At 40.3% G+C, this 18,469-nt stretch overlaps 1 protein-coding gene across 3 annotated transcripts in view; it reads right to left on the bottom strand.

The window, feature by feature from the left end:
• LOC111160860 (contactin associated protein like 5) overlaps positions 1 to 18,469 on the bottom strand; it is an 823,942-nt gene that overhangs the window by 374,773 nt on the left and 430,700 nt on the right. For all 3 annotated transcript variants that reach the window (XM_022524243.1, XM_022524244.1, XM_022524245.1), the window contains one exon: positions 8,090 to 8,354. In XM_022524243.1, coding sequence (XP_022379951.1) covers positions 8,090 to 8,354 — 265 coding nt within the window. The remainder of the gene's footprint in view (positions 1 to 8,089; positions 8,355 to 18,469) is intronic.

The raw sequence follows: 18,469 nt of genomic DNA, 5'->3' as shown, positions 1-18,469 counted from the left end.
CAAAGGAAGTGAGATCAGGTTTGACTATTAGAGTGTTCTGATGTAGCAATAAAAATCTAGCTCCCTCAATTCCTCTTTTGAATGAGTGGTGAAGAAGGAAGAGTAAGTTAAGAAATGAAATGACCCCACTGCCATTACTAGGACTTGAAAAAGCTGTAGGTGCCCAAGAGATCACTGTTTTGGTAAACATTCCCAACCTCTACAAAATATCTCAAAGCTCAGGCAATTGCATTTCTCAGTTTCCCATAAAATGGAATGTCTCATCACATTTCTGTCTTCTGAAACTTGAACTCTGTGCTCAGCAGACAGCTTGTTGTGACAGTCATAGCCCTGGGGCTATTTATGTATTTGTCCTTGCTGATGGGATTTTCTCATCAACATTATCTTAGCTGAAATACAGAGGCATTAATGACAACTTAATTGAAGCAGAGGAGGAAGTTCACAAAGTTATCACGTTTACTTGATGTGCAGATGGTGGCTAGATACAAATGGCTTAAATGAAAAAGGGCAATATTTGGGGAGCAGCTCGGTTAATTGCAGGGCTGTAGCCTAAAACCATCTGGCCACAAGTATTAATCAGGGTGAGCACTTCTATCCTGCGTGATGCAGCTCTCCCAGCCATCTCTCCACCTCTGGGAGTTCCACTGGCCTTTATCTAATTAGTACTTCCCCTGAGTGTAGCTCATCTCTGGTTTTGACACATTCTGCAGCATAAAATTGTGGTAACATGAATGTTTGTTAAAAAAATCACTATTAACTTTTCTTTCACTGTTAAAATTACACCCTTCTGAATCATTTCAGCGGTCAACTTTAGTGTTTATTCATTTAGGCAGTTGCTTATATATTGGGTACATAGTTATCAAAAATCTGTGTATCAGGAATGTGCTATAATAGGCCTTGGGCAAATAGTGATGAGCAAGTCAGTGTTCTTGTTCCCATGAAACTTTACACTGTAGTGGTCAGGACAACAATGAACAACCAATTAATAGACACATGATTAATATACATTGTTACAGGCTGAATGGTGCTGCTTAGAATTCATAGGCTGAGGTCCTTACTTTCAGTACCTGAGAATGAGTCTGTATTTTCTGTATTTGGAGATAAGGACCTTTAAAAAGATAATAGAGGTAAAATTAGGTTATATGAATGGACCCATATCCAATATGACTGGTGTCCTTACAAGAATATTAGGCCTCATGAACTATACGAAAAGAAATTCCTAAGTCACTAGTCTGTACTGTTTCCATTCAGTAGTCTCAGCAAACTAATGCACACACATACACATATCCTTAGGGCAAATGCTACATAGGAGAAGATTTAGAAAGCTGGGTGATGGGGCATCTGGCTGGACTTGGGAAGGTTTCTTGAGAAAATATCAATTGAGATACATTCTGAAAGACAAGTGGGATGGTGTTGACCATAGTTGTAGGACTTATTTAAGTAGTTAGTGTTAAATAATAACCAAATAAACATCCATCAAGGCTGCTGACCTAAGGTTATACCACTAGAATTTCATCTTATCTTCAGTCACAGAAGTCTCCTAAGTATGGATAGTGGATAGCTGATTAGAATAGATTGCTTAATTGGTACTTCTGGAATGCCCTTTCTAGAATTCTTCCTATTCAAACCAGTATATAGAAATACCAAAAGTTGTAAGGTGGTTGAGGGAAATACTATGAACACAGTTGCCTGTATCTAGGAATTAAATTGGGTAAGCTGGGAGTGCCTCTTCAACAGACTCTTGGCCTTAACTGAAAATATTTCAATGGTGTCTGGTCGATTTCTGGTTCTTTGCTAGTTATGCCTCCTCCTGCCCAAGAATTCTGTTCTGTGCCTGTGGACTGGTTTTTAGTTTCCATCTTCCCAACTAATAGTCATTCAGTGGTGCCCAACTGTTAGGTTGACATCTCTCAGCTTAGAGACTTCTTCCATCTCCCAGGTTCCAATCATGCCTTAATCCTGAAAACTCTACTCTGAGTTTGATGCCTCTAGTGATACCAGGGAAAGCTCTGGATAGATTAGTCCTCTAATGGAATATCAAGACTGGTCCTTATGCCATTTGACTTTACTGGTGCTTGTTCTACTTATTGCAGTGATGTAAACATGTAAAAAACCTTCAACTATAAGAAAGTCTATTCCATACTCAAAGATACTTATCATGTCTGTGTCTTGCTTCCTCTCTACCTAAGATAGCTCCACCCTTAACATAGTTTGAAGACTCTATACATTCTGATCACCCCCTTACCAAGACACACACACACACACACACACACACACACACTCACGCTCTCTCTCTCTTTCTTCTAGTTCCATTTAAAGAAAGTTCCCCCCAAAACAACTTCTCATATTGGGATCTTTAGCTCCTAACTATACATGTCACTGAGAGTCAAATGCATGACCTTTCTGAAACATCCAAGTCTCATTCACAAAATCATTGTATGACAAAGGCTAAGTTCAGTATTTTGTGTTTTTTTGTTTGTTTGTTTGTATTCTTTTTAAGATTTCATTTATTTATTTGAGAGAGAGAGAGACAGAAATACTGAGAGTGAGCACAAGTGGACAGGAGAGGGAGAAGCTGAGCAGGGAGACCAACATGGAGCTCGATCCCAGGACTCTGGGATCATGACCTGAGCTGAAGGCAGACGTTTAACCAGGTACCCAGGTACCCAGGTGCCCCAAAGCTCAGCTTTCTTACTTCACAAAATATACCACAATTTGGGGAGTAGAGAAACATGATCTCTGACAGGGGACATGGCCCTGCATACCCTCAATGAAGGCCATTTACCATATTTTCAAAAGAAGACTCTTGGGTTGATGATTTCCTTGAAGACAGTAAGGAAAAGGATTGACCTCAGCTGTTCTTCAGGAACTAATATAAAGGACTAGAAGGGATTTTAGTAATTTTACACCAAGTCTCTCCTTTAGCAGAACAAGACAATGAGGTCTAACAGAACAAGAGTTACTCACATTCCTCATTTATGTAAGCCACAGCCCAGAATGCCAAAGCCTGAGTTCAAATTCTTTGCCCAAGCTCACTTTTCAGTGGGGAGTTAACACTTTGAGAAATGTCACAGTAGCAAAAGCAGATTTCAAACTTCAATGACTAAAGCCCCCAGACCTCTTCCATTTTCATTCCCGACACCCTCCCATCAGAAAAATAAAAATAAAATTGAAGTTTCAGATCACATTTAAAGTAATTATAGTGATGCCAGCTTTTTCTCTCAATTCTTTAATGTTTCACACAAAATTCAAAACATTCCTCCCTGATTCCCCAAAGAAACAGAGCAGGTGGTATTCTTTACCTTTATACAGTTCCCTGTTTTCTTAGTAATTCAGATGAGTTTGGACAATATCAATCATCACTCTCAACAGCTCTCTAAAAGTCTTTAGAATGGCACCCATTTCTGACATTAAAAAATAGAACAGAGTATCTACTGCTCAATGAACAGGTGTGGATATGAGAGATGGACTGGTCCCTGTGACACATGGCACCTCATGAAATGTAGTAAAGAACTGAGAGCTTGATATGCATAAAGTAGAAAGCCTAGGTGTTTGTTCATTTATTTAAGATTTGCCTATAGATCTTTTCTGATTCCTGAAAAGAGAAATGGAAAGTCTCGCTTTGCAGAAGGACACCTTGAAGGTGTTCTCTCTTCCAGGGCAGCTCCACGATTTCCATGTGGGGTTTGGAGCATGCAGTGATCAGAATGGGAAAGGCTGCATAATACAGGGCAAAATTTTTGGAAGCAGACAGATACTCAGTAGTACTTCACGTTGCTTAATACCTGTAGTCCTTAGATGATAATCTTACTAAGGAATTGGCACTAAGCTTTATGTCTTGTATACTTAATGAAGACTGGTGTGTGTGTGTGTGTGTGATGTAGATATGGGTTATTTATTTTATAATATTATGCAGGCAAACTCAGCTAAAATATATAAGAGATCTTAAAGACAATGGACTCACCATCTTGTGTAAATCTCACATAACCCAAGAATCTCTCAATGGAGCCACCAAATAAAATGTTCTGGGAAGAATTAACTTAGATACTAGATAGCTATTTACTTTAATAGCTTTTTGAACATATATCTGTAAATCATTTTTCTAAAGTTTCCTCACATTTGAATTATAATATAAAATATGAATATGGATGGCATTAAGTGCCAGTATAAAGACCATGAACTTGGGAATCCAAAAGAAAGACCAGAGGTTGAATACCATCCTGGTCACTTTAACTTCATTTTTTGGTTCCCAGTTTCATCCTGGGATGAAACATGCACCCAGTGCATGTTGGTAAAATAATAACCATGAGGCCCCGACACAATGCCTGACCTGCGAGATATCCACAATGATTGGCGATTCTACTCTCTTGTCAGTTACAGTGAAAAGATGTTCTCAACTTTTCTTCATCTCCACATGTATAAGACTTTCAAGAAAGGAGATAACAAAAACAAAAAGTGTATATATATATATATATATATATATATAGGAAGTGTTATACTGTTGTCTTTCATCTTCTGGAAACTTCATCTCCTAGAAGAACTGAATTCAGATGCTTTCTACTTTGAGGATGCATCTAGTTTGCACTTCTGTCCTTGACCTCCAAAGCAAAAAGTCATGCACTCTGTATGAAGCTCTGGAAACAGGAATGGATGTGCTAGGCATCCCTGCACTTCCATTTCCATGGGGGTTACTTTCTCTTTTAGACCCAAGATGTTAGAAACACCTGAATTAATCTTTAAATATCTGGAATCCCTGTCCCACTAACAAAATGCGCTATACTGTCTATGTTCTGTGATGTGCCATGTGTCAAGAGTAGCCCCACTGGGCCTCAAACATCAACAGGACAATGTCCATTACATCCTACTTTCTCATTTGGGGCTGTCATTCCTTAGAAAGCCACAATGATCTCAAGTACTTTGAAAACAAGCTTCCTCAGAAATGTAAGGATCAAGAAAACTTTCTGTGTTTGACTTTCTGTTGGCTTGTTGTTGTTTTATTTGTCTCCCCTGCCCTCCCCAGGTAGAAAAATTTCAGCAGACACAAAGCGTAGCTCCATTTCAAAGAAAAAAATGAGAGAGATCCGAATTTTCCAAAATTCAAAAATTATTACTGGGGAAAGAATAAAGCAAGAGATAGACTTTTCTGAGATAGACTTCAGGAATTCAGTCAGCACATTTTTAAAACTTCCTTTTACTTGTTTCATTTTTTGAGAGACGGGTCTGAAATAACAGATGATTTTTTTCCCCTTCCTGCAGCTGGGTAATGTGGCAGCTTTTACCAGCCTCTCTCAGTCATAAATGTGTTTTAATGGACTGACGTGTGCTTAATAATACAGACAGCACCTGGATGCTTTAGAACAAAGTGCCACCAGGGCCTAGCCTATGTTAAAACTGCATTATTGACCTGAGGCCTACAAGTCTCTATACTCAAACATCTTGCTGATTAGAGAGAAATAGCCTAGTACCAGGTCACATTTGTCTTCTTCAAATAGAGAGGACTGAGGTCTAACTTTTATAACTCTGAACATGAAGAATATTATGTTTCTAAGTGATTAACTCACCTCCATTACTAGATATTTTATAAATTTTATAAAATTCTGTCACTGCACAAATTGATTCAGCTTTTATGACTTTGTGGAGTGAGGTCCCTTCTAGCTATAGGTCTTGAGTCAGTATGTGAGGGAAAGGAATCTGCTGAATACCTCTCAACACTGTGCTTAGGATTTTAGATACATTATTTCATTTAGTCACCATCATGCAGTCTCCTGATTTAAGAACTCTCTTTTTTTTTTTCTTCCTATCTCACATTTTAGGCAAACTCTGAGATAGTTCCTAATGATCCGTGACTTCTAATATCCACAGGTTTTTATAATGCCCTTTGCTTGAGCAAGGCCAAGATTTATTTACTTGTTTCTACTACTGAACAGAGCATGGTTAAAGGGATGGGATGCCACTCCTGGTGTCAGGTTATAAAAGGACTATGGTTTTCACCATGAGTGTTCTTTGTCTTTCTTGAATCACTCATTTTGGGATAAAGGTACTATAATTTCATGAGGCACCCTTCTGGAGAGGCCTTGGAATAAGCTTGGAAGTGGATCTTCTGAGGCTGCCCAATAGCCATATGAGTTAGCTTGGAAGCAGATTTACCCAGAGTTGGACTTTGAGGTAATGGTAGCCCCACCAACAACTTAATTGAAGTCAGAATTACCCAGCCAAGGTGCTTCTGGATTCCTGACTTTTGTGAATTAGGACACGATAAACATTTTCAACCCCTATATTTTGCTATAGTTTGTTACACAACCATAGATAACGAATACACTCTCACTTACATATGGGACAAAGTTAAGAAGTTTATTCAGAGCCATAGAACATTAAGGAAAAGAGGTATTTTTTGAACCTAAGTTCCAGACCCAGGCTCTCCTATTTTTGCTCACTAAGTGGCATATGAGGTTCTCCCACAATCTGACCTGATCTTGGGTATTAAGTCATGCCCTTTACTATTTAAATCAATTTTCTCTAATTTATTTGGATAACAAAACTCACAATCCAGTTGGGAGAAGGAAGACATTTAAGACAAAAATGTGTTGTAGTGTAATCCAGGATGGATATTGGCCCAGGATGTCCAGAGGAGGGCTGTTTACTCAGACTGTAGAACCATGAAGGCTTTTCAAATGATTTGTTTACTTAAGAACATGCCTCTGCCCCTAACATAATACCTGGCACTTTATAGCCTCAATAAGTACTTGTTGACTAAGTACTGCTTCTAAAGACAGGAGACATTGGTAAGGTAACAAACAGAGAAGGAAAGAGAAAGTTCTGCTGTCCCATGTTACAAAAATATCACATGGAAGAGTCAGAGTTTTGAAATACATGACTTCGTCATAAATCTGTTCTGCAGTATTGCTACATATTAGAATCTGTATATTGCCATAAAAGTCTTTCCAAAATTAGTTATTCTGGGGCCAATTTTAAAAAGTTTTGCCATACCTAGAGGCCATATGAATGAGTATTTAATTACTATCTTAAAAATGTACTTTAAATATATTTTTTAATTTAACTATTTTTATTGATTTACTTGAGAGTGAGAGAGCACGAAGAGGGGGAGGTGCAGAGGGAGAAAGAAAAGTAGATTCCCTGCTGAGCAGGGAGCCTTATGTAGGGCTCTATCCCAGGACCCCTGGATGATGACCTGAGCCAAAGGCAGACATTTAACCTACAGAGCCACCCAGGTGTCCCTAAAAAAGTATTTCATTAAACTCAGTAACTTTCACTTGAAATAAAATTTGGTGGCTGTAAAAGCTCTGTGGTATTGTGTGTGATATACAGGGAAACTACAGACTTACAACCAGGGAAATTCAGGATGAAATGTGGTTCCAACAGGTATTAACATGTGATTTTTTAAGTTACTTAGCTTCCATGACTCTTCACTTCCTTGTCTATAAAGTACATATAAAAAACTTTCCTAGAACGAGCATCATGAAGAGTCCATATAATATATGCCATGTCTGTCTAGACCTAGCAAACTGTTCAGTAAGTGGTCTATATTATTTATATTTAGGTAGGAATTCATATTCCTGCTTCTCAAACAAATCTGCTGAGGAATAAGGAAATTAAGAGACTTGTCAAAGTTTCAATAGATACGTTGGAATTCAGGGGTATTTTGTTGTTATTGTTCATTTAGTTTTAGGTTTTTTTGGGAAAAAAAGTTGCTTTGGGGCACCTGGGTGGTCGGTTATGTCTTCCTTCTGCTCAGGTCATGATCTCAGGGTGCTGGGAAGCAGCTGCACACTGAGTCAGGCTCCCTGTTTGATGAGGAGTCTGCTTCTCCCTCTGTCCCTCCCCTCTGCTCCCCTCCCACAAATAAATAAATAAAATATATATTAATTTAACTCTGTGTGTGTGTGTGTGTGTGTGTGTGTGTGTACATACACATACACATGGTAGCCTCCCCAGACTTAGAATAAATTAGTGACTACTGGGTCATTCCACATCACTGACAGCTGGATTCTGCATGTTTTAGTCAGAACCTCAAAAGTGTGTTGATCTGGCTGAACAAGAAGCCGACCTAGCAATTGTCAGAAGACGATACCTGTGAGGATTTCAGCTGTGCGTTCGGTCATCTTCTGAATCACGAGTCTCACGCTTCCACCCTCCAGGCTCAGCAGCAGGGTCCCCGAGCCCTCAGACAGCTCTGTGGACAGAAGCAGACCATCCTTGTTCCATGTTCGAAACTGGAAACTCACTGAGAGCCCATCAATTTGAGGGGTGCCGGGCAGTAGCAAATAACTGCTTCTGGAGTTGACAAATGTGATGGGAACAATTTGTGGTTCGGAGCAGGAAAAAGTGACATTGCCCTGGAAAACAATAAAAATCAAACATATAAAAGCCATTTTTTATTCTGCAACCCGACAGCTGATAGAAACAACTACCTGTAGCTGACCTTAATTTCAGGATCATTCTACATTCAGCCGCAAGACCTTAAAGGAAAAGAAAATGTCAGCTTTGTTCAGATATACCTGTGAGATTGTTTCCATTCCTGTTTTGCAGATCACACTGTTACCCACGAGAAGGCCATAGAAGACCCCAGTTGGGGTGAGGGGCGGGATGGGAAGCATCAGCATTTTCTAAGGAAGCAGGTATGAAAACAAGGACATTCATCCATTGAATAAGTATGTACCACGAACCAACTATGGACCAAACAGGGGTAAAATTTCAAGACATACACATGAAAAAAACTTTGTTTTGATGTGGAAGTTGCTGCAAGAGAGATAGACACAATCTCCCAAGGGGACCCTAGTAGAAGAAATAATGAAACAAGTAAAGGTTTCACAAGGGAGGTGATGCTTTCCTGTAAGGATGTGGGGAAGGAGAGGAGGAAGTGTGCGTGGCTAGACTTTTCAGCAAGTAGCACATTGTGCTCAAAGAATTGGAGAAATTGGCAAAATGGCATTCCTGGGAATTATAGGGAACTGGTCATTTCTGAATATTAAGTGCAACAAGGAAGGCCAGGGGCCATGAAAGAGGTGAGGCCAGAAAGATGAGTAGAGGCAGAGTTTAAAAGCCCCATTATGTTTGTTACATTTGTTAATCCAAGCTTAGAAACAATAAAACTAGATTGGTTGGATTTAAGCTATGAAGATGATTTTCAATAGCATGAGGAGTGGACTGTTGTGGTGGGGAGGGGCAGATGGGAAGCCTAGAGGTGGGGAATATTAACTGTGCATCGACTAGAATCGGGAGGATAAAGAAGAATATTATTCTTTGTGTAAGTGAGGGGAAACTGGTCCAAGTTTTGTGTGTGGGTGTGGGGGGACACCCTGGCTTGACTGGCTGCCTGCATTCAAAATTTCCACTAAGGTGTCCAGATAGGGACAGTTGGTTAAGTGTCTGACTTCTGCTCAGGTCATGATCTCAGGGTCCTGGGATGGAGCCCCATGTTATCTGGCTCCCCTCTTAGCAGGAAGTCTTCTTCTCCCTCTCCCTCAGCCCTTCATCCCACTCCTGCTAGCTCTCTTTCTCTCTCTCAAATAAATAAACAATATCTTTTTAAAAAATTCTGGTGGACTTCTTTTCAAGAAGGAAGTATCTTCACTGATGGCAAATGGTTGAGGAAGAGCTGTCTTTTGGAAGAGGAAGAATCACAAATGCTCCTACAGCAAAATCCAGAGATAGCAGTAACCATTTTTCCTCTTTCTCTTTTTCCCAGAAGAGAAACAAATTTGCCAGAGCAAAGCTGTACCCCGAGTCTGAGGCTGTGCAGAAAGCGGAATGTTGGGGAGGCAATGATGTGACTCTAGGCAAAAGAATAGGAAGTAATAAAAATGCCCTACTCCCCCATTGATTTAAAATCCAATGTTTAGCTCAACCCAGTGTTCTCTCAGTGTTCTCTGGATCAATAGCCATGGAAGGTGGGGGACTACAGAAACTGAGATTCTCCCCTTACCTGAGCAGTTCACTCACATCTGACAGGTCTGGGAGATGCCTTCCTCAGACTTGCTCCATCCACTGAATGTCTAATGGACCTCAGGTACATGTAAAATGGACAAGGGCACTCAGCATCCCTTGAAAGACATTCAAGTGTCCTGGCTAGATTCTGGTGGCAAGAAATTAAGATTGATGTCTGAGGGATTCTCCCTGGTTAAGGTAAAGCCACGTGTGGTGATCAGCACTTGTTGTCATTGGGGAGTAGGACAACATTGAAATGCATTGGGGTGTTGCTGGTTCACTGCAGGTCATGCTCTTCCAGTCCATTCTCCACATCCCTTCATACTATCCTCTTCTATCCTTCCCTGGACTAGCTGCCTGAGCTGTCCAAACTTCCGTTTGTTTGATCACACCCCTGCTATGTTCTCTCATGGCAAGTGCAAGGACAAATGAGTAGGAGAGAAAAGAGTAGATGGGAAATGCTTTCCACACCAAATCTGACCCAGTTCTCCTGGCAAGTGAATGTTCCCAGCTCAGCTCCTCATCACACAGCTGCTGTGCTGCCATTTCTGCTTCTAATCCCATCTCAGCTACATTTGCTGTTTGCAAAATTGTCACAGTGTTGAGAAACATCAATATCCACCCCACTCCCATCTCCCCAATAGACAGAAAGAAAAAAAAATAGCTAAATGCAAAAATGTTACTTTTGAATCAGCACGATTATTTAACCTTTCTCAATAATACCATTTTTGATTCCAGTTTCCTTCTCAAGGCAACATTTGAGGGAGTCCCTACCATGATTTAGAAACAGCGTGCAAGAAGACAATTTACTTTAGGACAGTGTCAAAACAGAAAGTGGCAAAAAGACTATATTCCCCTTCAATCTATTAATTCAACTTTCATTCCATCTCCCCCACCCCCACTGCCTGCCTGCACCCCCACTTAGCCCTGCCTGCCAAGAAGGAAGCTCCATTTCTCAGACCACCTATTACACTGCACATTTCATTCATAAAGACTTTAATGCTGGGGTTCCTGGTTGGCTCAGTTGTCAAGTGGCTGCCTTTGGCTCGGGTCATGATCCCAGGGTCCTGGGATCGAGCTCAGCAGGAAGCCTACTTCTCCCTCTACCACTCCCCCACTTGTGTTCCCTCTTTTGTTATCTTTCTGTCAAATAAATAAATAAAATCTTAAGAAAAAAAAAAGACTTCAACATTTATTAAGGATTTCTCAAGCATTGTAAGACAATGTTCTAAGCACAGGAGTTATAAATAAGTTGTAAATGTGATTGAAATCCATCACATTCATCCTTAAATGTGCATTCTGACTGTAATAGGTACAAAGCATGCCATGACCCAGGAGCACACCATGGTCAAATCTTCAACATGAATCAACCAATGCTGGCCCAATAGATGAAATGAAGAAGTCAGTATCACTGCCATGGGTCCCTTTCTCTCCTGCATAAATTACAAGACCTGCAGGGTCTTTCACTGTCCAAAAAGGAGGTCACTCTACATTGAAGAGGCTAAATCCTTAGTACCTGATGCATTTCTCCTGACAGGTCCACCATGCCATAGTTGGATAGTGACCTTCTACTGTGTGACTGAAGCTGCCAGTCAAGACTGGGGTAGGGTCTACCCAAGGAACAAGTACCTGAAACACCTAGTGGGGACCTCCCTTTGTACCCAGGATGAAAGTTCTTAGTGCCCTGAGCTTTCACGTATCCTTTTCATGTGCATACACGACCATCCTCCAAAAGGCAAGGTACACAAAAGTGCTGGCCCCAAGATAGAGCAACCATCTCTCCATTAGAGACCCCCAAACAATATCCATATTACTTTTCAAGGATCCACCATGGCTTTTCTTTACAACCCTTAAGACACAGAACTTCCCATCCCACCTTTCTCAGACAAGAAGTGATCACTCCAGATGGACCACAGAACTTTGAAATCCTAAAGATCTGTTCATAGACCATCTTAGAGAGAGTCCATATCTGTGTAAAAATGTTATTCTGGATCATAAATAACAAAAGCTGATACTGTCACCTGTCATGAGAAGCTTGATGGCCTCCTCCAGGTGGTCAGGACTTGAAACCCAAGAACTAAATTTGTGTCAGAGTAGGAAGCAAACCCTTTTCATTGATTCATCCTCCCCAAGGAAGCCCTCCTTCCAAAGGGCAGAGAAAAACCCCTACCTCACTAATAGATATGAAGGAGCAGTACCTTGTCTTAGACAAAGGAAGCCTATCCTAATCTGGATGGTTACAAAAAGCTTCCTTAGGGAGGTGACAATAGCATTGAGATTTCACAGAGGCACAGGAGTGGCTATGTGGAGAATAGGAAAGTGTGTTATCTGATAATAGAGGGAAAGCATATGCTACAAGGCTAGAGGCAGGAAAGCGTGGGGCAGATATAGTCAGGGACTCAACAGAAGGTCAGCTGACTAGAGTTCAAAAGCCAGCATATCAGAAGGCAAGATGAAGTCGAAAGGACAGAAGGAAGGGCAATCCTGTAAGCTTTTAGACCATGTTGAGGCACTAGAACTTGATGCTGTGGGAAAAAAAGAGAATGGAAATGCAGGAAGGGGGATTGATGTAGAGGCTAGGATACACAGTCAAGTGGTGCTTCACATACTTCCCTTAGGGGGCTGTCCTTAAAGAGTAGAATGTATTGTATATGGAGATGAGTGGCCAAGGGACACACCTCAGGTAGCTGTTGCAGTTAGTAGACCAGAGCAGCTGAGGGCTTATGGAGGGCTCTATCTAGAATGGCAAAGGGGAAGAGGGAGAAAAGCAAACAGATATTTTGCAGGTAAAATTGATAGGAGATCCCCTGCATGGTGAAGGGACAGGAAGATCAAGCATAGCTCCCACTCTCCTCTGCTTGAACAAGGGACTTCAGCAGACATGGAAGGAAAAGATTTCTTTTATGTTAAATTTCTCTCTAGCTCCCTACGTGATTTGCTTCATGTCAGTGTTCACTCAAAGACAGTGGGCTGTTCAACTTAGGCAGAAATGGATTCTTATCAAAAATATTTACTGGAAAACCCATATATTTTGTATGATCCTTATTTTTAGCTACTGTAATTTGGAGGATAAAAGTAGAGAGTTGAATTGGGATCAAATGAGAATACACGCAATGAGCCCAGCATTAATCACAATGGTTGTTTTTCTGCTTTCCCAGGTCTTCCAGTTTTGGGGTGACCTGAGGCAAGTCACTTCTAGAGTTGTAGTTTCCTGTTTTGTAACCTGAAACCATTGGACTAGATAGTTCTGAGATCCCCACTGCTTCCCCATTTCTAGGGTATCTGAGACTAAGCACCCACATCCTTATCATCTGTCTCCTCTTTGGAGTAGGGGATAAGCATCATTTGAACCATTCATATTGTTGGCATGAGAAGAGTAACCAAGTATTTACAATTTAAAATACATTTCAAAAGATTTCTTTATAATGATTCAGGACATAATGAAGAAGACTTAGGCCTCTCTCTTACCAATTCTTTTCTAACTACAGGGAACAGAGCCAAGGGTCTCCATAAATGACTATATATATATATATATTTAAAATATAGTAAAGAGAAAATGATATTGTTTCATATTTTTAAAAAAAGAGGTCCAACTTTTATAAACATAATTAGCAGGGAGTAACAACCAATTGACTGACTATTCTCTCTATACACTCTCTAAAAAAAGCATCTGTAATCACTTTACAGAGACTATAACATTGAACTGAACCAGGATTTACAGTGTTTAACAATTTCTTGGAGATAATAAAATAGGTGAAATTACATGTAATCTGCTTAGCTTGGTGCTGGACCAAGGACCATGCAATGAAAATTGGAAGAAAACAATAAGAGAGAACACAGGTTCTGAGCAGCAGCCTTCTTCCAAATAAATCCAAGTCATTCTGCCACTAAACCAAAAATTTGTCAAATGATGATAATATTCCAAATAAAATCCATCTAACGAAAAGCTATCTTCCATGGTGGAGGGGCTCGTCAAAAAGGAGATCCTGTAGTAATAGCATAATTACCATGGTCTCCTGATAACTTGTGAGTGAGGAGTATCTGACAGAGAGAGTTCTGGACACTTAAGTCTTTGCCATGTGATCACAGAATGAATCAGATGAATGGTCACAAACAAGACTTATCTTTCATACAGAGGGACAAACTTCAGAAGATGCTGTTCTGCTTATGGACACAGTGGAGGAAACACCATCATGGTCTAAATGTGAGTGTGTAATAGAGGGAACAGCCTGAAATGCATTGAACGGTGAACTTGTGGTCTCTGGTTTGTCCCATGTTTGCTAAACATGTAACTGATTGTCATTTTTTCGTTGGTCACAGGAGATGCTAGCCAGGCCTCAGAGAGCACAAGGCAAAGATGCCTTCATTTGCCAAACTAGAACAAGGAGCTAACAAAACTGAGAAGGAAGACATTCACGAATGGCTTAATTTGTGCCTACTTCACAGCTGGAGGATTGAACATAACCCTTTGCTTATTTTAGAGGAGGTCATGGACGTACATGAGACAGTTCAGACTGTGGCAGCCGAAGCTAACTGCGCCTGCATTTTCAACCTAGGTGTTACCTTTGCCTTACCTCTCTGCTAAGGGATCCACTTATTTCAAGATTGTTCCTTACTTACTTGTGCTGGCTTCACAGACTGCAGGTTATGAGTAAAGGGGCCATCAGGGATGAATTGTTCATGGGCATTTACCACTTGTGGGCATTTTTCTCCGGTCAAACTTTGACCAAGTGATGATAGGCACCACCTTTTTCTAGTTATCTTGGTTTGGCAAATGCATTCATTCCCAACTCATTTCACTCTCAAAGATATCTATTCCTGCCTGTGATAGTGATTCAAGCCATTTAACTATTTTGTGGAAGGCACAGAAAGTTGTCCTCTGTTTAAAATGATAGTCTTAAAGACGTGATAGATAAAAGGCAGGTGAGGAGCCTGCAAGGTCAATGTCCTCTAACTTATTCTCAGTCATGTGGTTTGCCACAACTTCTTGCCTCTTTTCTAGGACTTCATTTTACCCACCAAATGCTTACCTGATAGTAAGACCCTGGCCTGCTTAGAGCTGACTGGATAGAGGAGGAGAGAGGTAAAACAGTTGCCAGATCCTGGTCTGGGACCTACTAGCCACCCATTGGCACAGCAGAACATGCAATGGAACTGAGGCAGTTGGGATGCTGTGGCCTTGAACCTTGGCAGATAATTGGATTGGTTCCCCAGGGGCGAGGGAAGGAGGTGCTCCAGGGCACGCACTTGTATTTTCACAGTTCACGGTCCTGAAAAGGGGCAAGCCCACACCATCATTGAGTCTCTGTTGTGGGGATAGGGTAGCTGTGGGGATTCGCTTTAGCTGGAAGGTGGGCATCATCCAGAAATCCATCTACCAGATCTGGGACCCAAGGCCTCTAGCCCTGGAGACACCTAGTTGTCACTCATCTGAGAGAACACCTCTGCCTACCCCTGCAGAAAAAGAGAGAAGAAAACAAAAACAAACAAAACAAAACAAAAGAATCCAAAGAGTAAACCAGTATTTATCTGTTGAAAAAAAAACTTGAGTTCATCGATCAAAGTAGGCTGGGAAAAGAACTTGACCAAAGTTAGGATGAGTCTGAATCTAGCCTGGGGAACAAAGCAGTGGTTAGACAAAGGGGCTATGTGAGTGGCTAGGACAGATGGAGGATTGGTGGCCAGTCCACTCCCACTGAGACTCCTCAAATACTGTCACAGCCAAGTCCCAGTACCTCCCTTTCTTGGGTCCTCAGTAGAGATGATATGTCAATTGTGGCGGTCTTTCTGTACCAGAAAACTGATTTTTAAGACCTCAGGGGAATATAGCAGACTTATCTTGAGGTTCTGCTTACCTTGACTCGTTTTAAACGTGCACTTCTAAGGGTTATGTTGCTGTGCTGAGCTGTTATTTACAAAGCACTTTCATTGTGGGTGTTTGTTTTGTTTTTAATCATCATCCAGACATCACAACACCCTGGTGAGTAAAAAATAAAGCCAGCAGTGCAAGGCTGAGTTTCAATCAGGAGGCATCAAACAAAGCCAATCAAGCATTTATAAGCTGGGGGAAAATGATCTTGATTCAATCTAATTTGTGGGGAAAGATTTCAAAGTCAGTTCTTGATTTTCCAAATGAGTACAACCATTTCTAATTTGATTTGTCTGAAAACTCCCAGGACTGAATGGCATGCTATTGGCAAATGTAGAGGAAAGGCTGTCTTGTAAGCTAAAGCTATCTTTCTGATTCACAAACTTAGGAGAAGCAGGGTGCCAAATTAAGGTATTTTTAAGTGTTTAGACAAAGATAGGTTCCTTCATTCTTTTACTTATGTATTTAAACAGATATTTATTAAGAAGTTTCTATAGACCAGGCTCAGTCTTAGCAGCAAGGACACAGCCAAGGAGACAGATAGGCTCAGAGCTTGTGCACCTGGAATTTCCACTGCACACGGTGAAGGACACAAAAGGTGGCATCACAGATATGATTAGGTGCCAGGAGGTAGAAGTCTATGTTGATGGGACAGCATGTAACAGGGATTCCTGAAGTACTTTTTGATTTGGATGATAAGTAGGAAGAAGTGGGAGTGGGAATAGGATTGGGGTGGAGGGTGAAAAAGCAAAGGAGGACAGCCACTGGAAAGAAAGCCATGGCATAGTTTTGGAATTTAAGGAAGACTAGTGCCTGGCATTGGTCTATACAGGTAACACCTTGTTTCTGCCAAAGAAGGCCTTCGAGGATAGAGATCATGGTCCTTCTGTTTCATTTGAGGGATACCTAGGGGAAACATCTCTAATAATGAAGAGAATGTCCCACTTATAATCGAAGAGACTGGGTACACTGGTAGGTGGTAGGTGGTAGCCTGCTTCTCCAGCTTTCCATGAGCTGGCTACATGTACATATCAGTAAACAGGGACCCACTGAGAGGCACATGCTGGCTTTGGCTCTCTCTTGACTTTCTTCTATTTTTCTCACTTTCCAACCTCCCCGTTTCAGCTCCTTGGCTATGGAGTCAGTGTTAGTTCCATGCCTGTGTGTGCCCATTTCTGGCCCTATATTTCATGCTTAGTCCCTCTACATCAAAGATGATTGCCCCCACCTGAGTTTCAGGTTTTGCAAACAATGGTGTCTTTCACCTAGAAACAAACCTCGGAGGAGGTCCTTGGGAGCTGGAGAATGAAAGGGAACGAAAAATAGACCAAACATTAAACTGATAACCTCTCAGGTTTAAGGCAGAAGATAAAGCTGTAACTACCTTGAACACTCCTTAATTTCTATTTCCAAATATTGTGCAAAACTATTTGGAAATATGAATCAAGAAGCTTAAGAATATTAATAGTCCTTTTCGACACTTTACTTTCACTTCTAGAAATCTATATTCAGGAAATAATCTGAAATTAAACCAAGATTTACACACCAAGCAACCATTATTTATAATAATACAAACCTGGCTCTAAAATTAGAATAGTTATGTAAATTATGGTATATTCATATGACATACTATTTTGCCACCACTAATAGCAATTTTTATGATAAGCATGAAAACTGCTTTTAATATAACATCACATGAAATGAACAGAATACAAATTGCAGGTACAAATCAGATAAAATTACCTATCTATAAATATGTAGGTATAGAACAGAGACCACTTTGCTAAATAGCAGCTCTAACGGGCTTGTGGAATTACAGGAATTTTTATTCACGTAATTGATTTTTTCTCCATTTAAAATTTATTTAAAATGAAAAATTAAAACTTTTATAATGGAAATTTAAATTAAATAGTTTTCCAAGTATCGTTTGAAAGTATTCATGACAACAGTATTGAGAATTAGTAGCTGCTATAAGTGTGGATTATTGAGAGAAATAAATAATAGCAATTAATCCAAGTACGGATAGAAGAAGCTGGATATGAAACCCAATGACTACTACTTTTCAAGTGGTTCCCACAACTGAGTAAGATTTGTTCCCTCCATTTCAGTCGTTAATTATGTGTCTACCCCAACAAAGTAGGCAAAGGTGACAAGTCATTATGGTAACCAAGTCAAAAGAAAGTGTCACGTGTGAGCATGTGTGTGTCAGCCTATGTGTGTGTGTGTGTGTGTGTGTGTGTGTGTGTGTGAACATGTATTTACTTTTTCCGTTTAAATAAACTTTCTTGTACAAACTGCTTGGCCCACAAACAAAGCAACTTTCTACTCTACAAGCATGTACATTATGCCTTTATAGACTAAATTAACTTCAGTGAGGAACAAATGTTCTTAGCTCTGAAAACATAGCATGGGCTTCTTGTGTCTTAGGAAGAGACTGAAATGTATCAAGTGTGTGTGCAGGGCAAGTGCCTTTATCTGGTCTTGAAAATTAAACAAATTTACAGCTCAAAAATGAATGCATTATAAAAAGCAACTTCTCAATTTTATCAATAATGATTTAGAAAGGAGAAGAAACATATCTAATTCTGATTATTATTATCTCTAAATAAACATTTTAAAAGTTTTCCTAATAAAAATAGCTTTAAAAAATAGAAG

The sequence above is a fragment of the Enhydra lutris genome, unplaced genomic scaffold (assembly GCF_002288905.1).
Source record: "Enhydra lutris kenyoni isolate GAN:26980312 unplaced genomic scaffold, ASM228890v2 scaffoldscaffold78, whole genome shotgun sequence".
NCBI classification, from domain to species: domain Eukaryota; kingdom Metazoa; phylum Chordata; class Mammalia; order Carnivora; family Mustelidae; genus Enhydra; species Enhydra lutris.
Note: the sequence above shows the minus strand (reverse complement) of the source record. Positions and strands in the feature narration are given on the sequence as shown.